The 23,144-nt window shown below is 41.6% G+C and overlaps 1 protein-coding gene across 2 annotated transcripts in view; it reads right to left on the reverse strand.

The window, feature by feature from the left end:
- Positions 1 to 23,144, reverse strand: part of celsr3 (cadherin, EGF LAG seven-pass G-type receptor 3) — a 103,028-nt gene that overhangs the window by 13,636 nt on the left and 66,248 nt on the right. For both annotated transcript variants that reach the window (XM_070969591.1, XM_070969590.1), the window contains 12 exons: positions 16,676 to 16,817; positions 14,850 to 14,970; positions 13,476 to 13,659; positions 12,454 to 12,555; positions 12,243 to 12,337; positions 11,720 to 11,929; positions 6,592 to 6,790; positions 3,779 to 3,967; positions 3,507 to 3,693; positions 2,570 to 2,737; positions 1,513 to 1,639; positions 50 to 256 (listed from right to left, as the gene is read on the reverse strand). In XM_070969591.1, the coding sequence (XP_070825692.1) occupies positions 50 to 256; positions 1,513 to 1,639; positions 2,570 to 2,737; positions 3,507 to 3,693; positions 3,779 to 3,967; positions 6,592 to 6,790; positions 11,720 to 11,929; positions 12,243 to 12,337; positions 12,454 to 12,555; positions 13,476 to 13,659; positions 14,850 to 14,970; positions 16,676 to 16,817 (1,931 nt within the window). The remainder of the gene's footprint in view (positions 1 to 49; positions 257 to 1,512; positions 1,640 to 2,569; positions 2,738 to 3,506; positions 3,694 to 3,778; positions 3,968 to 6,591; positions 6,791 to 11,719; positions 11,930 to 12,242; positions 12,338 to 12,453; positions 12,556 to 13,475; positions 13,660 to 14,849; positions 14,971 to 16,675; positions 16,818 to 23,144) is intronic.

The following is a 23,144-nucleotide window of genomic DNA, read 5'->3' on the forward strand; positions in this document are numbered from 1 at the left end:
CAAACAAGGCAACATAAACACAAGCACACAACACCACAGCACCGTCTACCTGTTGTTCAGTCTGATTGACCCCGAGCAAAAACACCAGCTCCGACAGAAACATGGCCGCCGCTGTGTTTGAATGGATGCTCCTGGTGTTGGACTTGAGGCCTCGGAGGCAGGAGAGCACCAGGACAGTGAGGAGCAGGGCCAGCATTGAGACACACAGAGAGGAGTATGTGACCATGGCCAGCGTCTCCAGATCCCCCTCCAACTGCTTCTCATAGAAAGGTGTGAGGAGGGAAAAGGGTGGAGAGACGATGGAGAGAGTTATTATTGGATTTATAACATTTTGGTGGGAGCAGATGAAAAGGGAGGACAGAGGAATGAAGGGGAGTCATAGTAGAGACAGAAAATGTGAGAAAAAAAGAGGAAAATGGATAAGAAAGGAGTGAGATTGAACAAAAGATGAAAAATCACACAGTGAAATAAGGCAAAGAGTTGAAAATGAATAATTTGAACATGTTGAAATGCTGCTGCTGCTGCTGCAGTCTGGGTCACGGTCTGCCCTCCTCTGTCTGGCTACGCTGAGTGAGAACTCACAATAAATATATCAGAAATGTTAAATTATTTGGAAAGCTTTTAAACACGCTGAGGAAAAGAGAGATTGTTGGAGATTTAAAGAGCATCGACACGAAATATAAAAATCTCATCTAACTGCAGAGAACACCGGCTGGTTTGTGATTCTACATATTAAAAGCTTCCAAAAGATTGAGAGAGGTGGAAGACCTCCGTATATAAACTATTTAAACAACACTTTAGACTACATCGAAAATAGAAGAAAGCCAGAAAGACAGGGAAAAAGAAAAGAAGGACTAGAATATCAAGATGAATCAAACAATGGGTCAAGCAAACTAGGAGACCTTTCCAATCTGTCAGGGGAAGCAGAGCATCAAAAGCATGAAATCGACCCATCACTGTCTTTGCATGCACAGAAAGCATTCGCATACATAACAGACACCACCAGAATTCTATTTGGGTAAATTCGGCACACCTGCAGCATCTCAAATGAATGGAAACGGGGCATCCCTCTTTGTATTTCTCTGGCATAATGATGAGTAAGCATCTTAATGAAGCGAAGTACAACTCGAAATTAATCACAAGGCACGAGTTTCTGAATCCACAAGTTTCCTGTCTGTGTCTCTCTCTGTCTGACGAACGTCAAGATGTGATACATCACCACTTAGTATGCTGGGTTGTGATGGCAGGGGGTTTGCATTAAACCGTGAAAATCTTCTACAGCTGTAACAAGGCTTCCTTTAGCCTTCAAAATGTCAGTCAGGGTTTAATTCGCGAGGATTTCAAACTTTCACACTGACTAAGTCCAGCAATTACCAGCTAAAAAGAAGCAAAACTGACGAAGTATGTATGTTTACACAGCAGCTTCACATAAAGCAAACACCTCATCGAGACAGAGAGCCATAAGAATTCAATTAAATGAGTGTGAATATGTGGTTCGTATACAGATCTAACCTCTCTCTGTGAACTGTCCATCAGCACGCCGAAGGTTCCCAGTCTCTGGCACTGACAGCGGACATGAGAGGTGTTCCTGTACACCACCATACAGTCCCTGACTGTCCAACAACCTCCTATCTCATATCTGCAGAGAGAGAGAGAGAGAGAGAGAGAGAGAGAGAGAGAGAGAGAGAGAGAGAGAGAGAGAGAGAGAGAGAGAGAGAGAGAGACAGAGAAAGAGAGAAGGTTAATGATGAAAAGACTAACTGTATCCCATGAGCAAAAATATGTGTTTATGTTCCATCAACATTACCAGGACGAGTAAAATGGACCTGTGTGTGTGTATGTACAGTGCTCGGGTGTCTGTGACCAGAAGTTCATGTTCACTCTTGTCAGTGAGCATACACGTGTACGAGTGTGTGTACACGCTGTAATATTTCATGATTCAGATGCAGATCCTCATACAGCATGAACATCTAAATATGGATAGCTTTTGTGCTTGACTGTGGTAAAGACAGCAGGTGGCACTTCACCATCTTTTCATGTCACATTTTATGTTGATGTCACAGCAGGACTTCTGCAAACAAACCTTTTCCACAGCAGACATTGTGACAGTTATAGCAGGTGTAACTACTAATGTTAATAACGACTGCAGGTGAGTCTGTGTTACGGCCTTCATATTCTGCATGTTGACTTATTAACATTAGATTGTGATGTTAAAATTAAGCAAAAAATAGCAGCAAATAAACATTAAATGCAGATGTTTCAGAACAGTAATGTGAGTATTTTTCATTAAGTTATGAATGTTTCCGCACTGCCGAGCTACAGAATTTCAGAGCTCTGTACAAATATGTGGACTCTTTACAGAGATATAAAGAGGACTTCAAATACAAAGAGCTGTCTCCATAATGCACTAACATGACACGGTTCCATATATCAGAACAAAAATACCTGTACAGATAGTGTGAACTCATTGAATTTCAGTTGTAGCATCAGTATCAATACAATCAATGTGACGCATCATATGCTATGACAAGGTAACTGACAAGCCACAGTATTTGTAGTGAGTACTCACGGACTGCTGTGGTTCCACTGCACACACAGTGGCTTGCTGCGATTGGCTGTCTCCAGCAGCTTGAACTCAAGCAGGATAGGCTGGTCCAAGTGCCCGCTCACAAACGTCTGGTTGTTGTAGACAGAGATACTGACCACTGGGGAGTTCATTACAGGGTGTCGAGGAAGCCTGGGGGAGACAGAGTGCACAGTTACTGGATGTCTACTTGATAAGACAGAAAGTAGAGTTTGATGTACTAGTCAGGATGGTGAAGGAGGTGAAGCCGAGGTGAGCAGAGGGGAACCAGATCCAAGACAAGACTTACAGGACTGTTTACTGACGTCCACTAAAAACTGGACAGTTTGTTACTCTGTAATTAAGCCCGGAGGTGAGGCGGGGCAGAAGGAGAGAGGGATGGGAGGAAGGGGGGAGAGACAAAGATGCCATGAGAGAAAGACTGAGAAATACCAGATGTCGAGAAGGTGATGTCGGAATTAGAATTATTTGTAAAGCAATTCATCTATTAACCTATTAGTCAACTGAGAAAAGGAACTGACTGAAAGTTTGATGATCAGTTAATCAAAAATGTCCCTTTTCCACCCTCTCAACTGTGAGGATTTGCTGCTTTTTGTCTGTTTTATATCACTGTAAACAGGAGATCTTTGGGGGTTGGTTGGACAAATAAGCATTCTGAAGACGTCATCCTGGCATTTGAAACATTTTATAGACTAAACCAATAATGGAATTATTCATTTCAGATTTCTGACGAGATAATTAAATATATTCTGAGCATAATGCTTTTCTAATGTGATGCTCCTGTTATATAAAAGCAATTTTGGTTTTGCCATTGAATAAAAGACATGGTTAATCCAGATTTCTATATCCAGCCTGCTTCCTTTCTCAGAGGGTTCAGAGCTGCCATGACATTATTGTTGTTCTGAGTGTGATTGATTCCCACCTCACTCCGCGTCGGTCTGTGTGGTACTTGGGAGGGAGGGCGGCACCCAGACTGCGATAGATCAGCATGATGACAATGGTGATGGGCTGCTCAGGCATTGAAACCATGCGCCTGGCTGCAGTGTATTCTCCAGTCTGATTGGCTGAGATACTGACAGGGGCGACAGCAGCGTTTTGTGTGGCCAAGGCTGAAATGGAGAAGTCTGTGTCAGTATGTTCTCTTAGTTTCAGCCACTTTCAAGCCTTTAATTATATTTGTTAGTCTGTTCTTACATTCTTTCTCTGTCCGCTCCCTCTCCTTCCAGTTGTGCTGCTGCTGTCGTTGTGGCACCAGGGCAGCAGGAGGCAGTATCACATGGGTGTAGGGATCCCACAAAGCCTGACCGCGAAACAGGGTATTGTGGTAACGTGGGAAACGCCGCCGCACGTGGGTCTGGTTCTCCACACGGTCTAGGTTCATGACTGACGAACAGAAAGGCAGCAATAAACACACATGAGCACACATTTTTGGACACAACTTCAATAACAGGTTAATGTGCAGAACATCTCACACCTCAGGCAGTGTTAGAAGCACAGTCCTGCTCCCTTTGTAAAGCCACAACCTCAGCCAGACAAAGTATTTTCTTACAGAGGGTTAATGTCATTGGTCCATATTGTAAGATAAGATAAAGATAAAACTTTATTGATCCCACTCCAGGGAAATTAAGTTGTTACAGGCAGCAAAGCAAAAAACAGCCAAAAACAGTGGCATAGAAGGATCAAGATAAAAAGGATAGAGGATAAAAAGTTTAAACATTCACTATGTATATGTACATCATGTAAAGATTAGAAAAAGACCGTTGTCATTTTTATGGAAATCTACCAGTGCCATGTGTTAAATTGCACTTGAGAAAATACTGTTGCATAAAAAAAGAACATTGAATTGCTCAAGTCAATATGGATAATGTGTTTGTACTATTGCACAGTTGAAAAAATACACATACAGTGAAAATTGCACAGAATCTAATAGATGTGAGTGTGTGTTAGCACAAATAGCAGTAGTATAAAAACGGTAGGTTTGTGATGTTGAAATGGGAAAAATGTCTATGTATTAGTGTACCGGACTCAACAGTTTAGCACTTTATCATTTTAACAAAGATGAAACAACTATTACCATGGTAGCACTAAACAACATGTTGTGCACTGCATACCACAAGCTTTAGTTAATGAGCTGGTCAAAGCATCATGGGACCTGTAGTTACTGAAAGCTAACTAAATAAGCCGTCTTTTAGCTTTGTTTAAATGATGAAGTGCTCAAATTTTATAAGCCAGTCTGGTGGGGATGTGTAGCGTCAGAAGCCCTCCACACATTGAGCAATGAGGGCTCCTGGAGCATAAATGAGAAACCTAAAAATTGACCGTAACCATACAATATCCACTATTTTAAAAAAATATTTCATTGGTCCAAAGCTGCACAAGCTAGAGAGGCCCTTGAGCTTTATGACAGCTGGAAATCACAACAACACTGTAATACCTGATTTGCCCATTTTTCTCACATTCAGGTTATTAGGTTTAAGGTAGTTTTCCTCTTAACTTCTGAACCAATTTAAGAGGAAATCTGAACTGCCTGTGTCAGTAAAGTAATTTATTCTCAGTGGACTTGGGAGAGAGAGAAGCCAATACAAAATCCATAAACACACACACACGCACACACAAACACACGCACACAGGCAGCTGGCAGGAAGCACTGTACATGGTTACCATGGAGTGTTCACACTTGATCCAGCAAACAGTAAGATAGCACTCAATACAGGCTGAGACGTATATTGTGTGTGTGTGTGTGTGTGTGTGTGTGTGTGTGTGTGTGTGTACCCGTTGGTGTGTGGAGAGGGAATGCCTGTTTTTTCTTATTTTAAAAGTCTGTAATGACAATTTTTATGGAGAAACAGCTGATCTATTAGTGAAAGAAAATGAAAGATTTGGCATTGTAATGACAGACGGCAACAACAACAGATCTTAAAAGGAACTCGTATAATGGAGGCTATATTGGATATTTGGCCAAGAGCATTAACTGTCTACGTTTGTGTGTGTGTGTAGGAGTGTGAAATTTAATGTTGGCTGTAGTTTGTATTCCTTTTGCTTTGCTACTTCTCCTCCTACCTCTATGTCCTCTGTCTGTGAATCTGCATCATGCTGTCGCTCTCAGGTTATTTAACAGCATTTTGGTTGTGTTCCAGAGGGGAAGCATATACAGTGACATACAAGACAGATGAGAGAAAGAAATAAAGGCAGCCAATTCATGGTGGCAAACACAGGCAAGCCTATTTTATTTTCTCTTCAGGATTAACTGTGTTTCCAATCTATACTGAAAGAAGCTGGTGGGTAGCTGCAAACTTTGATGAGTTTCAGAGTTTTAGGTGTTTGGTATTTTATAGGAGTTCAATCAATATGTGCAGCTAAGAGCATGAGTGTGAAATTCATTGTCTGGCTTCATCCTTGCCAGAGCTGCTGCTGTTGCTATTTCCACACCTCTTATGTGATACAGATTAAGAGTATTTTCAACACAGCTCAAGTGACAGAAAAATCTGGAAAAGAGCCTAACATACAAGTGACAGGAAATTAGGGAGTGTGTGTGTGTCTGATGCTCTGTGTGTGATCATATGTGTGTGTTTGGCATCTGTAAATCTAAATAATGCATGTTGGCAAATGCTACAGTGCTTCAGGGTTTTGTGCGCGTGCTGGAAGCATAGCTGCTGTGTGTGTGTGTGTGTGTGTGTGTGTGTGTGTGTGTGTGTGTGTGTGTGTGTGTGTGTGTGGGAGTGTGAAATTCATCTCTCTGTGTTGCTGCCAGTGCTCTGGCTATGCCATCATCATTTGCATTAGCACTGTTCATCTCCCGCTTCACAATGAGTCATTCTAGCTGATTTCACAGTAGTGATTTACAGTATTATGAGAACACCGCAGCAAATCGTCCGTAAAGATTAAGATTTTATTACTGCCTTATTCTCTTTTATTGGGTCTGACTAATGATTAGCTATTGTATCATGTTGTATCATGTCTCAGCATCTGTGACTGTGTGTGTCTCTCTGCGGTCGTTCTGTGCTCACCTAAGTTTGGAGCAACCAGCGCCACAGGGTTGAGGTAGGTGAGCTTCATGTTCTGGGCCAGCTTCTGTGCATACTGCTCCAGCAGCTCCGTCAACTCGGCCGGACCGCCGCCGAGGATGTGGTTCTGACTCTGAGTGAGAGCCCGCCAAAGCCCAGAGGTACCGGGACCCAACAGCACACTGCAGCCCCGGAGAATGTTCTGGAAGCAGCAGCAAGATGAACAATTGTACAAAATCAGCAGCCTATCAGTTATGATCAGTTCATAAAGATTGAGATTAAGGCAAAGAAGGGGACAGGAGGCAGGAGGAGGAGAAATAATGAGGCTGCGACAGTGGCTCAGGCCTCACCACAGAACAACAGTCTACTTTTCCAGACTTAATAAAGGCTTAAAGCCATGCATCAAGTCAACAAAAGTAAAGAATGTCAGGGCAGTGAAAAGTGAAGAAGTAACTTGATAGAGAGCCCGAATGACTGATGATGCACTGCAGTAGTAAAGCCTAAAAGCAGGACTTTGAGAAAAGACAGAACTCAAGATTGTTACAGACTCTGGTTGAGGAGAGAAGAAATCTGATGCAGGCCTCATTGTAAAGCCTTTTGTCAGCCTGCTGTGACTGGAACCCCACAAGAACATGGTGAAAAATTGTAAACAGACCCAAGAAATAACATCAGAACAAGTCTTGAGCCCAATTATTACAAGTTCTCCCATGATCATGTGGCCATTTGGGCACAGCACCTCATTACCATGCTTCTCATGGAGTATTTGTGACTCTCTATGAAGGCCTATAGATAGTAAAGACTGCACAGTCTTGCAAAACATTCTGAACAAAGAGTAATATCAGAGACAGGGAGAGAGACAGGGAGAGACAGAGAGACAGAGAGAGAGAGACAGAGAGAGAGAGACAGAGAGGAGAAAAGTGCTCAACATGATCCGCTGCAGTCTGACTGCACCAAACCCAATAAAGCACTGCAATCTCACATAAAGCTCTGGGGGAACAATATACAAGAAAACCTTCAGACAAACAAGGAAAAGAATATATATTGCAGTATGAGGGAGAACATAGTGAACTGTAGAGGGAGAGGACGCAGAGCGAGAGGAATCAGAAACAGGCACTGTGGATAAGTAAGTGGCAAGAGGAAAGGGAGATATTAAAGAGAAAGTGAGAGGAAGCTCCAGAAAGGAATGTATGCTTGGCTCAGAAATGCAGCGAGCAGAGAGAAAGGTGGACAAGAGAAAGAAACTAAAAGACTGTTGTGATGAGATGGAAAATGTGAAATGTGATTGTTGGAGGCAGAGCTAAGTACTAAAGTGATTTAGTGGAATCACATCAGGCGCAAACATAAACTTGGATCTGAGACACCAATCCAATCTAAAATTTTGTTCTGATCTGTTCCATAATCGTTCTTTTCCTTAAAATTATGTTATGTTTTGGTGAATCATATTATATTAGGAATGAAATGTTCTGGTCTTTCCACTTTTGATGATCTCAGTAGTGATTTATTATGAACAATGTCAAGGCTGTCTCACCCGCTGATTCCTAATTAGGAGCCACTGTGGCAAATGTTGCAGTACAGTAAATATGAAAATACAGTATATATGTATTTATATTGTGTATAGTGAAGGGTGCTTGAACAACTTGAACACTGTTATGAATAGTTTTCCAAACAAACATGCATCCATGCTTCCTTTGTTCTTAAAAAACACACTGAACATGCCCAGCTGAGTTTCAGTTTATGCTTTGAAAATAAGCCAACGTTTCTCAATGAAAAGTGTTAAGGTGGATCTTAGGCTTTAAACCCAAGCAGGCTGCACACTCAAGAGCTCATATGGCCCATATTTATCTATGGCAGAGAAAAAGGGTGAAAAACGATGAAGACTAACAAAAGGAAAGAGATTTTACAGAGGCAGCAGATGATAGGATTACAGAAAGAAAAGGAGGCACAGGGCACACAAAGGCTGAAGGAGAGGCAGCACGGATGACAGGCGGGAGCATAATGCTACTTCAATCACTTCAACAAACAGATTATATGTGCCACTCAAACAGCAGCATGTTGTCAGAGCCCAACTATTTGGAACAAATTATTTTTATCACATCAGATTTTTGTTTAGTCTCACCACACTTCATTTATGCTGCTACGATCTGTCTGTGAGAAACAATGACCACCTGTTCAGAACATCGTGCAGAATATTGTCCCATAAGGACTTCCAGATGTCTTAATGACTGTTAGAGAGCGTACAATATCTGAAGTTCTCTGCCTCATTTCAAAACACATTTGGCACATTTTTACCACGTACTGGATGGGACATGAGCTCTATGTGGAGGTACGCTAGTATCACAGCTTGAACATGAAAGGTTTCCATCTTCCTCCACTCCTCACTCATTCATTGCTATATTCCTGATGTGAGAACACCTTCCTCCCTGCCTCTCTGTTTCTCCTGCATCCACAGGGCTCTCTTACCACCGCTGAGTTACTATAGAAACCCTGTTCTACATTACCTGTTCGCCTGGACTAATAGATGCTGTTTAAAGTGATATGTCAAGTATTATCACACACACACACACACACACACACACACACACACACACGCACACACACACACACACACACACACACACGCGCACACACATATATGTGTGCTGCCTGGGTAAACCACAGCCCCATCATTAACTCAAGATGATGAAACGTAGGCTGTCTGACTGTTTGAAAGTCAGAGGTTAAGGTTACAAGTGAGGCCAGTTGAGGTTTTGACTCCGGAAACTGCAAGATGACAATAAAAATAATTTCTGTTCTATTTTGGGAACGTGCAGCTGCTTCATGCCACTGTGAACCAGTTCAATAAATGTTAGATCCTAAGGGCCACACTTCTGATTTACTGTCAGGTGAAGTGGTTTAATGATTGTCAGACAGGAAAAAGTTCACTCACTATAGGATGTCATTAATGCTACCGCTGTGTTGCTATAGCAACTGCCCTTGTTAGCCAAAAATAATGTATTGATCACATGAAGCTATGTACAAAATGTTCATTTAAGATTGGTTATTAATGAGTGGTTACTAAACAGAAACTAATTTGGTTATAAATTAGTTTTTATCTAATGACCCATCCCCTTTGTAAGAAGAGGGAGTACTCCAGTTAAAGAAACACACACACGATGACATGCTGAAACAATCAACACATCCTACAGTGAGCTGGCATCCTCTCTCTTTTGTTCACAGTGTCGTAACTGGAGCTACAGTGTGTGTCTGGGAATTCAGCATGTGCAACAAGTGTGTATTAAATCAGATAAACATGAGTGCTCCATTTTATTGTTCATCTCACAGGGAAAGGAGCACTCTTCTCCCTTTGAGCCAATTTACAGCACAGATGATATATCACGACGACTACATTATATCTTATATATAATACACTAGCTTATGGCATAAACTAGAGTTCTTCCTCCTTATGAAGAACCATTAGGGAAACACTTTGATGGTCGCTGGAAGTATTAATGCAGGCACATTTAAAAAGCTGCCTTTGATTCTTGGAGATTTGTAATAAAATGTGAGCGTGCATTAATGAAACTGAATATTTAAAACACACAGATGACATTGTTCCGCTGATGAATGCAGACGTTGCTACCACCACCACTCAGTTTCTATAGCAACTCGTTATTAGCTGTGTAACATTATCAATGACTGAGTCTGTCAGCACTGCAGGGTGTGGCTACTTCTGCCACAGCTGTCACTGTAAATTACTGAATGTTTTCCTGTGTCAGCTGCAGGAAAACGAGAGCAAAAAAATGCTTTTTAACTGCCCATCAAGGCTCCTGTTGAATATGAATAAATCACCTTCTGGATGCATAAACAAGCTCGAATGAACTCATGAATTAAAATGTCAGGTAGTGTGAGATTACTATTCAGCACTGTGGAAATTCCTTATTTCTGGTACAAATACTATTACTTCTACAATAATACTACAAAGATTAGTGTACCACTACTACTTCTGGTAATTCTGAAGACAGTAAAAAGCTGTTTATCTTAGTAATTTGTAACAATGTGTGTTTCAATGAGAGGGAGAAAAGTTAGCCGACTATACATTTAATATTAAAATCCTCACGAGTGACTATATGAAAACTATCGTCAGCCTGCGGGGATCAATTCCACCTCACTGTTTCCACATTGACATGCAATTTGTCAATTACTGTCACACCACCCAGTAAATTGAAATGTTTAAAAAGGAAAGACAGGGGTTTTGTGATTTATGGACAACTCATTTCTTGACAGCCAAATTTGATGTATAAGTTAATATTTATAGCAAAATTATATGATGCCTGTTGGCGCCTTTACTGCATGTCAAAACGCCAACGTGCTCAAATGTTCCTGTGTCAGCTCCGGCGTGCTAGCAGGTAAAATGAGACTCTGTCAGTTAACGTGGGGGGATGACATGCTGCAATATTTCATACGCTGCTGTCACTGCATCGCCATAGCAACGTGACCTCCCATTCCAGAATAAAGACATCTGGTTCTACTAGTGCTACCTCGTCTCTGGGTGTGTTCCCCATAACGGCCCGGTGTATCAATCATACTGACTGTTTTAAATAACAGCAGCTATCTTGTGTCTTCTGGCAGATTCTGTGCTGATATGTGGTTGCTGCTAGCAGTGGCAGAACGCTGAAGCCTGGTTCAGTCATTCATGCAACTTCAACGTTTTATTAACATTTTACTAAAACATCCATTTGTGATGGCAGAATATCAAACTCACAAAACTGACAGTTACTGCAGTTGGAGAGGCTCTTCATAAACTAATATTCATAAATTGTTCTCAGCGTGTTGGCTTCACTTGTCTTGGTTGGATGGAACAGTGGCAGTGATGACTTTCCTAACGTCTTCAGATTTTCACACACACAAACTGATTAGCGGTATCACACATCAGTACCTCTCCTCTCATTCAAACAACCTTTCACAGCTCGCTCATAAGCTGTACTATGGACATCATTTCAACTTACCTCTCACCAATATTTGTGGTTTAAATGCCACTGCAAGAAAGTCTAAAGGCTTTGGCTGTACACCTGCCCCACTGCTCGCCGCTCTCATCCTTCCGCTGACAAATAGAAACAACGTCAGCTGGGCAGCAGAGTGTTCTTCTTTTTACCTCATTGAAATGTGCGTCCTGAGTAGCCGTGAGTCCGAAGCCGCTCTGTTGGGTCTCGAAGGTCAGGAGGCGGGACAGCAGTCGTTCTGCGATCTGTAAGTCATTTCCGTAGAGTCGGGCCGTCGCTTCGGTGACGTCACGGAGCTGGTGAGCGAGTTTCTTCTCCATGATGGTGTTCAGCTCTGTCTCATTACGCTCCAGAGAATCAAGCTAAACATAAGGCACCAACAAAAGATGAAAAAATCAGGCAACTTCTTAATGTCTACAAAGGTATTGAGGCATTGTTTTGTATTGTACCTGTAGATGCTGATACATATAAAATATCTGCATGCAAACACTAAAAGGTCATTTGTCACAATACAAACAAACAAACTGAAAGCACTTATCAACAAACAGGTGGTCAAGCACTTTTTCTGGACTGGTTCAGTTACTGATGGTTTAATTCAGTTCTATGGCTTTCTATAATTGAGGGGTACGTCTCAGATCTGGCCATGACTCAGCACTTTTGTAATACTCTACATACAGCAGCATTTAGCTCCACAAATGGAGGTGAGGTGCAGTTGTAAAGGTCTGGCTCCAGCCATCCTCTCTCTACATCACAGTGTCTGATGGCTGCACCTGTAAGGAGGAGAGGACATGCCATTCAACAATTAAATAATTAAACTGAAGGCTAAAACTGACATCAGGCTCCATGCGTTTGAATGCCCTCATGTTGTGTGTGTGAGTGTACGGACCGACGGAGCCTTTGGGGCAGGGCACAGCGGCAGGCAGGCTGAACTTGGTCCGAGGCCACCAGATCCCCTGAGTGATGGTCTTTGGACAACCATCATAAATGACTGCAGAGACAAAACATCATTTGAAATCAATTTGATAAACTATTCAATTAAAATCACGAGAACAAGTCACTAACATGTGGAAATGTTTTTCTTTTGACTTGCAGAGAAGAAAATGAAAATGTGTGAGTGTGAGACAAGAAAACAGAAGCTACAAATTAAGGAAAGTAAGAACAGAAAGGAAACTTGAAAGCGACAATGCTGCACAGAAGAGAAAAAAGATGACGAGAGATGTTATAACGAAGATGAATATAATTACCGGTTTCCTTGTTATTTTACACTTGGAAACAAGTTTGACGAATATGACCATTTTGAATGACAGAACACAAGAAAATAAGAACCTATGATTACGCATTTGTGATTAAATACAGTTAAAGCTAAGTAGTACCTCATCATTTTCATTCATATCTGTTTGTCTCTATGGATAACTTGAGTTTGAATACTGGCTTTAAATCCATTTTGAAAATTACACAAGCCACAGTTTATGAAAGCAAAGCAAGAAAGCCAGCAGGTAACAAGTCATTTTGGCTAATGTTGGGGAACAGCACAGACAAAGCTTTAACATGAATTCAAGCTTTGACAACTACTGCTGCAAAGCGGACAATCTCTGTCAATATTTTGGTTCTTCTTGTCATGGAACCACAAAGGAGCTGCAAGATAGCAGCACAGTTTTCCATCAATATTAAGTATTTGGTAGAAAAAGTCATATCCCACAAATGATTCTGTGACTCAGTCTTTAACAAATATGCTGCTATTTTGGAAATAACATGGCAGTGAGACGCCTGCTTTTTCAAGTGTTTCTTTAAATCCAGTCTGCAGTGTCTGCTGGGTAAACCGCAGTAATTTTGTCATACAACAAGGACATACATGATTTCCAAAAGTCTGATCAAAATGTCTGAAACAAATGAAATAAGCATTCTCACCTTCGCAGCCTGAATTTGTGACCTCGGCGAAGGGGTTGTCACACGTGTTGCACTGGCGACCAATCACGCCAGGCCTGCACTGGCACTGGCCTGTCTCTGGGTCACATGAACGTGAGAAGGAACCCACCGGGTAGCAGTCACATGGCAGGCAGGTGTCAGAGCCCCGCGGATGGTAGTGAAACTCCTGAATACACACACATGCAGAGGGTGTGCATGAGTAGGCACGCAGATCAAACTCAGTCAGACGAATGTAAAATGTCACGGCGCCAAGAACAGTGTCAGCGATTACATCATCACATGCATTAGGGCAAGATTTATACAATGGCATAAAAGGGGACACGGGTATGACAGAGGTGTGAATACAAGACTAACAATGCATGCATGATGTGTAAAAGGGCTTCAGACAAAGGAAAGCAAATTAAAGTGATACAGTGTGCACAACTTGCATGATGTATTTAATACTGCATTTTGGAAGAAGAATGATAGTAGAGCACCACTGTTTAATTCTTTCAAGACCCCCTCCATTCAAAAATGTGTTTTCCATTTTGATAAATGTGGGCTCATCAGTTACTTTAATTATGATGTGCTTATCATTGCATCTCAAAAAGAATAGAACAGTTTAATTGAAGTGCACTGAAAAGATTCCTCACTGTGCAGAAAGATGTACCCTGCAATATCTGACACAAAGTCTTGTGTGTCAGTCTTGATCTGGATGGACTGTACGAAGGCTAAATGAAACCACTGCTACATTGCCAGCAAGTCGAGCAGAAAAGAGAAAATGAGGAAGAAGAAGCCAAAGGGCTCAGGACAACATGTGGTAAGGTGCTTTGTTCAAGGGCAGTAACAGAGATTAAAGATTAAGGTCAAAAGATCAGCTTAAGGACAGGATAACACAGGGTTAACCATGCCGGATACACATAAACATATCAATACACACACTCACACATTCATACATGGCAGAAATGTGAATGATCATCGTATCATGGTGGATGTAGTTCATATGTCTGGCTTAGCCTGTCAGACATCACACTGTGAGACGATTACTGTGCGTCTGGTTCAACCAAAGCCTAAGTGATCTATAGAGTTACACAACGTAAGTCTAATCCTAACAGCATTAGTGTTCGATGTGATGACAGAAAAAATCTCCATTACACCAGCAGCTGCAGAGCAAGAGAGCTCTGACCACTAACTGCATGACAGCTCAATAATATGACACATAACTAGTTAATACTAGTTAACTAAATAAAAAAGAAAAATCTACATTTGATGCTTTACAGACGCTTGAAACTTGTAGTGTGTGTGTGTGTGTGTGTGTGTGTGTGTGTGTGTGTGTGTGTGTGTGTGTGTGTGTGTGTGTGTGTGTTTCCTGGTTACCTTGCAGTGACAGTGTCCGCTGGTCTTATTACAGTTGGGGTCGAAGCCTTTATTGGGGTCACAGTGACATGGTCCACAGGTCGGAGATCCCCACCAACCCCTGGGACACTGGTGATCAATTCTACACGCACGCACACACAATCAGTAACACAAGTGAGCACCAGAGCAACACAGCATGTCAAAAACTTTTATTCGTTCTTCAAAGGAATCATCTTTCCCTCTAATGGCAAACTAACTCATGAGTTGGCAACAGAGATGAAAGCAAAAGGGAGAGACAGTCAGTGAGAAACAGAGATGGAAGCAAAGAGAGGAATCACCCTAAGAGACAATATTGATGCTGAGAGGTGAAGGGAGAGACCCAACAGAAACCGAGTGAAGGAGTCTGAGGTCAGGGCAGACATGAGTTAAAACAACGTGAACTGTGGGAAACACTTCAGCACGTGCTCAGTGATAGATGGTGACCATTGACATTTAGGCAAAAGCACCTTTAGCTCATTCATTTCAAAATCAGTGTGGGATTTCGACTGCTCTCAAAAACTGCTAAACAGATTTTATCACTGTCTGGTTTATTGCACGCGTCACTTTCCTTCTCTTTGCTCACATTTCACTTTATGTGCTCTCCTTCGCGTCTCAGCGTCTAATGGTTCACGGTGGAGACGAACGCTTCTCACAGTTGATGCAGATTCTTGTGTGCATCTCGTTATCTCTCCTTACGGGGAATTTAGGAGAGAGAATTTAGCTATCAGTGATCTTAATAGAATATCAGGACTGGCTCTATTTCTCCAGAGATTTTCTTTATTACATCTCTCAATAGAATCTCTTTTCCAAATGAAGCGTCTCTCCCTGCTGTGTATTTTTCGGCTGCTTTAAGGGCTTAAAGGGCAGGACAACCGCATCCAGAGTCTAATTATAACTGGGGAATGAGGAGCATAGAAACAAAGACTGGGTGCTAGCAGGAAGCTGTGCTGCCTGTGCTCTGAAACAGGCTCAGTTTATAAAGGGTCTAAAGAAAAATAGCCAGAGCACAAACTGATGTCTTAAAAGCACTTTCTCTGTCAGGACAAAAAATTATAAGGACAAAATTTGGCCACAGCTCGAAGCTTTTGGTACTTTTACTCAAAAAAAAGAAAAACGAAGAAAAAGGACAATTGATCCATTATCAATATCACTATCTTTGTTTTGATCAACTAATTGAATAATGTGAGTTAGTTACAATTTTGCTGGAGAGAGAGAGAGAGAGAGAGAGAGGGAGAGAGAGACATCGGGGAACATAAGAGAGACCTCTACTATAGAGAATAATTCATCAGTAGCCAACAATGTGTCTTTGAGAAAAACACACCAACTAGATCAAAGATGAGACACACACACACACACACACACACACATACACACACACACACACACACACACACACGCGCGCACACGCACACGCACACACACACACACACACACCAGATCATGAGATAAATTTAAAGCTGTGTGGATTACACAGGCAGGAAGGAAGGAAGGGGTAAGGTCAGGGTCACGCTCTCTTCACACAGTTTATCACACACAAACGTTATTAGGTTAAGTCTACACTCACTCCCCAGTGGATTACATGCAAGGCTGGAGATGTGGCACAACAATACACAAACATGCACGCACGCGAACGCACGCACACACACACACACACACACACACACACACACACTTGAACAGAGCTTAGCTGGGCTACGGGCAGAATCAAAGAGCTTTAGACCATGTTGGCATTTCACAGGTAAACTGCAGTTCAAATGTTGAGTCACTTGTGTGTGTGTGTGTGTGTGTGTGTGTGTGTGTTGGCATACCTGTGTTGGCAGTACTGCCCATAGTGGTTGTCTCCACAGTCACAGATGTATCCATGGGAAGAGCTGGGCTTCCTGTGGCACTGAGCCTCATTTTCACACGGATTCAGATGGCAAGCATCAGTGCAGCCTCGCCCATAGTAACCTGAGAGAGAGAGAGAGAGAGAGAGAGAGAGAGAGAGAGAGAGAGAGAGAGAGAGAGATTGATTTACTTCACGGTGCATCAGGTACTTGTACCAGGATTTGGGCAACCACTGCTATCCTACAAGTCAAATACAAACATCAAATTATACGACCCAACAAAATATGTTTATTTAGAACAAATTTGCTTGCAAATTACATTAATTGCTGCATGTGTTATGTTCAGTGCAGTGTACAGTGTTCAATGTCCAATCCAGGAAGTGTGACATGGTGGTATACCAGCTTCGGCACCATCGCCACATTCTGCCACAACTTGAACTTTGCAATACCATCCTTACTGTGACAAATGTTTTAGCATACAAAAAGTAACATGCTTTACTGCGGCTGCAATAACATGCAGGTAGAGGGCTGCATATGTACTCACAGAACTGGAGTTGCATCCAGTAACTACTATTTCCCTCACTATAAAGGTAACCGTATAAGCAACATAGGCCTATTTCTCTCTTGGCGGCAAGACCCAACAATCTACTCTCACCATCCGACGTGATGGTGAAGTGGGAAACTCTTAAGCTATATGTGTGTGCTAATCATTTTACTTCAGACTGCTTTGACAGCCAATACAAAGCGGGATTCACTACAAAACTGAAGCTCAGCTGGTTTTGCTAGCCCCTCTGCTGTGTGCCGTGTCAGTATGTGTGTCTGTTGCTGCTGGATGTTAATGTACTTGTTAGACATGCCCTGTGGTACACTGACTGTTGTACTTATATAATATACTTTGGGTTTTCAGCCAAATAAATGCTGTTCAGATGCCTAATCCTACCCCTTGTCCAACTCTGAGAATTAATCACATTACATGTACTAATTATGGGGCACGCTACTCCTCTCAAAACACATGTAGCCCAAGACCTCATTTTCATTCCTATTTAGAAAGAAGTCATATCGCCCACCCCTAACTGTAATGCACAGAAGTTAGGGAAGAGGTCTGAGTGGATGGTTGGACATAAAAATGTCAGGACTCCACCTGAGGTTAAAGACAGGTTGGTTTTGTTTTTGGTTAAATATTAGCAACATGTCCTATCTGAGGACTAAAGTCAAGATGGTCTAGTCTTTTACCGATGGAAATATTGCATTTGAAAATGTAAATAATCAGACAGAAAAGATGACAAAACAAGAGGACACAGGCAGTCACTGTGTACGTGAAGAACTTCTCTTGCATGTACAATCATGAACTAAGAGCACAAAAACAAATCTGAATATGCAGAACACGCCTCTGTTTCCCATCCACGTGGCAGAGATAATAACCTGTCAGTTCACAAGTACACTTTTGAAACATCAAACAGTCATTATCTCAAACGTCACTCTCCTGACTCAGTCCGGCTGGGCGAACCACTGAAAAACAAGCAAAACCAAGCATTACAACGCTGTCATGCACTGACACACAAAGCAGCGCTTCCTTTGAATGCAAATTACCACCATTGCTCTATAAAAGGAATAAAAAAAACAAAAAAACAAAAAACACAGTCATTCATTTCTTTTCAGAAACATTACACTTAACATAGTGAGCTACACAAAAGAGACCAGCAGTCTAAGAACAAAGGAACTCAAAGGTTCACCTGAGTTTCAGTCTGTCTCTATTTGCAAACCTAAATGACCTGAAATAAACAGAACTAACGCCAAAACAAGAGCAATGGACACAAGGGAAAAGCTTGGCTAGCTTTCCACTGAGCTGTGGTGGAAAGCTAGCCAAGTTCACCTGCGGCAGGTAGAGCATGAAACGTTTTCCTGTCTCCCTTTAAATTTAAAAATTTTACCAGCCACTCACTTAGTTGCCACTGTTTTTTGGCTCGTGAGTGAAGTATATCTACCAGCCACTTTCATATTTTACCAGCACTCGGCTGGTGGCCGGTGCTAGTTTTGTGCCCCACTGATAGGAGCAAAATCAGGTACAGGCAAGAAAAAACTGATTTGACAAATGTGAAGTCATTGGAGAAAATGTTTCAACACCTCTCAACCATAATCGTACAGAAATTTGCCTCAATACAAGCAAAGACAGCACACTTCAATGAGTCACTTCACCACAACAACGTACAACACACAAATTACCGCTGTACACTTCAGTGTGCGCCGGTGCAGCACGGTGAACGAAGCCGTCATACACTTCAATGCAATCCCCCGACACTCCACACAAACACACCAGCCTCTTATATGGTAATACAGGCCAGCACATAAAACCCCTGTTTAATCTAATGACTAAAGCAGAGTGCTTCACACACACTTTAGGGTGTATTTAGCACAAATAAAGGCCTTTCACCCAGACCTGCTTTTCATTTAGAAAGAACATAATTGTTGTACTTAGTCTTTAATGTACTTGTATTAATGGTTGGATTAAAATATTATGGGACTTAGCTGCAGTATAAGTCCCCACTTTCATGTCAGGGTGGAAATAAAAGCAATAAATCCAATAAAATCACGTTCACACTAGTTGTGAGGGAAAGAGTACTAATAATAATTTAGTAACAGCAACTCCTTATAATACGGCTGATTTTGGGTTTGATGGTATTTGTTGCTTTAAATGTTGTAAAACATGCCAGAAAGATCTTTAAACTGATTTTGACCACATTACAGAACATCAAAAACAAGGACTTATCATCATCAGGAAGTCAGAAACAACAGCTAAAAAATGTGCATTTAAAGTGAAACCAAAAGCTTGAGACTAAAACTGCGCCTCTGTCCTTACTCTTACATGTATTGGAAAATTCGATTCAATTTCATGTTCTTCTAAGACTTTGAGAGACGTGTTTTAATCACTGCACATCATTGCATTTTATTGTAAAAAAGGTCACATAAAAATGGGAATTCAAAGCTTTCTGGACACATCAGCTGTCTTAAGTGATTTTTTTTTTTGCGTTTTTCTGCGATGTTCAGTTTCATGCAAAGGGATGAAAATGTATGGTTTATGTTCAGCATGTGTCAGAAAAGCACAATACAGATTTGAATTTGTGTGCTTAAAAGCCTCACAGCTGCTCTCAGACAAAAAACTCATTAATAAACATTCATATGAAAACTACCATCAAGTGACATGAGAAAACATTCAATAAGACATGGTATTCTGCCCACTGATCGCTCTGACGTTCTGACCAGCACAAACCTCTGCCTCACATGCAATCACCTCCCCCTCCTTCAGGGAGCGCATTCTGCTTCCAGGCCGCCTTTTTAATTTAACAGCATTGAGAAGAAGGATGTCTCTATAGATTGAAGTGTGACTGAAGTGTGTTTGCAGCTTGTTGAAGTCTGCATACCTCCCTTTGGAGCTGACAAATATATGTGAGGTCTGCTTTCATGTGTTCTCTATAGAAAATACAGAAGCCACACTGCTTTTCAAGCCTGTGGCCTTGGCTGCTGCTTTAGACACACAATAGGTCTCAAATGACTCCTTTTCTTTAAAACTCCATCTCTCTCCTCAGCTTAGTCCATTCTTTGCGAAACTACACAGCTCCATACACTGTAATTTTCCAAAAAATACACCCTGGCCTTGATTTTTTCCCCTTCTCAAACCTTCACACACAGTTTTTTTTTTTTTTTTCATTTCATCTACCTTTCTCTCTCCTCCTCCTCTTGCTTGGAAATATTTCAGGAATTATACAAACAAAAGGGTAAAGATAATCTCAGCTACTGTTCAGTTTCCAAGTATTCATTTCACAATTTCTTTTCACGCACAAACAAAGTCACACAGGTATGATTACATGATCACAATCACACAAACAGTGGCAGCGCTCCGTCTCTTATTCATTTTCTCATGATCCCCGACTCTCCATCTCCAACTCTCTTGTTCTCCAGGTCTGCTCTTCATGCATGCACATACACACATACATACACAGGCGCACATACACAATCATCTTCTATCAGACCTATACATCTTTACACTTTCACCATGGCAACTGAAAGAGAGAGGCGACGGCAGCCTTGGCTGTTTTCAGACACTTATAATGACACTGGCCTTGTCACAACAATATGAGAAAAAGAGAAAAAGAGAGAGAGGGAGGCTTCAGGCTGTAAGAACAAAGAATTGTAAATTGTGTATTTGTGTGTGTGTGTACATGTTTGACTTTCACAGTCAGGGTCCAGGAACTTTTCTTCTGAAAAGTGCGCCTTCTGGAGTTGAACACACACCCAGGGTGGCCCCCAGCTTTAGCTTTAGACACTCTGTCGTAAAAAAGCATCAGCTTGACTTCTGAACCAGACTACAATCAGGAAAAGAAAGATGAGTCATCTGCTCCCTGAACCATCCATTCATCCTCTGTGTATCCAACTATATTCCTTTCTGACAGTAGAAAGATTGTGCATGTCAGATATATCCCGTATAAAATAGCAGGAAAACAGCGCAACAGCAGTGAATGCTGTGACTGTTATTGTGGAAGCGGCCTCTCAGTGATGAACCACAGAAAACTATTATCCAGCTATGCAGTTCTGTAGAGCTTATTGGCCTTTTTTCCCATCATTGTTTTGGTTTTACACCACATTTAAAGTATGATTCAGCCTCACAGCTTTAATCAACCTTGTCTGCAGCAGCAGCAGGCAGCTGTTCTCAGGAAAAACGCGCTAATAAACCCATTGGACGCTACCCGCCCAGCACCAAAGCAAAGCTAGCTACTAGATGGTGAAGAAATTGGAACACTGAGCTGCTAAATAGGTCATGAGAAATAAGAAACAGGAATGGTCTTCCTTGTTAAAGTCTAATGTTTTGGTGACCACCCCACTCTGACCTCTTCCCTAACGCAGACTCTGTCATAATTACTATGGCTGGTAGAGGACTTTGTCATTTGAACGTAAAAATATGTCAAATGTGGCACTGGCTGAGACAACCAATGCTGTCATTCTTCTCTTGAAACACTATTGTGTTAAACTTGGTTGAGACCAGAAGTAAATGTCGGTTTGTTGAAATAACTGGGCTGTTTTGGTGTTTAAATCACAGATATTGACCAGACAGTGTGATTGAGTTTCACTGTAAATATTTTGTATCTCAAACATGAAAAAGAATTCTACTTTCTATCTTATATCGACAACATGTTCAAAGTCTGACCAGGCTTCAGAGACCTCCAATTTGAAAATCTTTCTCAACCCTTACTCAATAAGTTAGAGTAAAAGAAAAGAAAAGAAACTTCATCTGTGCCAGTGTACACTGAGTAACCATACGAGCAGGTAAAGCAGATTAAAAAAAAGAAAAAATACCATGCCAGATGCTGTATATCCAACATACCACTCATATAGCCATACAACAGTGCCAAATACCAGTACATTTCTAGTTTTGATATCAAACCTGATCAATAAATGACAATTCTAGGTGTGGAGTCGTTTGTCATGGGGAACAACTTTGCCTTGATTCAGCACCTTGGGGATCTGGCATCTACTGTGGGTCAGAACGCAGGAAATACAGCTTGAAACTCATAAATCTCTTAGTTTCTCCCAGAGGATCTGAGCTGTTAATGTACTGCAGCTGCACACTGCACTCAAAAACAACAGCCTCATATAATGCACTTTTCTGACAAACTCCATCTGCAGAAATGGTTATTTGGCACTTGTTGTTTTCAATCACTATTTCAACATATCAACAAGAGCAGGAAACGCTAATAAATGAATCATTATTGCAGCGAAAGCGGTTCTGAGCGTCCCTGCTCTTGAACCTTGTGCATATGTTTTGCACATGTGATTGAGTTGGTTTTTAAACGGCTCAGGGAACCCAAGCAGACATAAATCAACGAGGCTGTTATTTATCATATTAAATCCAATTTTTCACCACAGTGAATTAGTCTGTAGCAACTGGCACGGAAATACACACACAGACTGACATACAGTACACTTACTCAGAAGCACACAGACACACACGGTGAGGGGATGAGAGCAGATGTCTCTGTGCTTTGTCATGCAGAACCTTGTCTCAGCATGTGTGTATGTGTGTGTAAGTGTTTTCTAGGAGGCTGTATTGCACGAATCACATGTGCTGTCAGTTCCTTGAGAGACCCACCGGGCACGTTTCAGCACCAGGCCAAAACGCAAGCACACGCGCACACACACAAACATACACAGACACATGAAAGGGAATTATTTAGAATGCACCTCTCTTTTCTCTTTTCCCTCTCTGCTCTTATTAAACTTTGATTTGATTTGTCTCTAAGCAGCATTCATCATAAAGCACTCTCCATTTTTAATGCTCATTGTGCTGATGAAAGATAATGATAATGAGAGAGAGAGCAAGACAGCGTGTGTTTACAGTAAATAAGTGCATGCACATGAGGTTTGTGCATATGCAGTGTGAGCGTGAGAGAGTGTGTGT

This window comes from Chaetodon trifascialis, chromosome 8 (genome assembly GCF_039877785.1).
Source record: "Chaetodon trifascialis isolate fChaTrf1 chromosome 8, fChaTrf1.hap1, whole genome shotgun sequence".
Classification (NCBI taxonomy): domain Eukaryota; kingdom Metazoa; phylum Chordata; class Actinopteri; order Chaetodontiformes; family Chaetodontidae; genus Chaetodon; species Chaetodon trifascialis.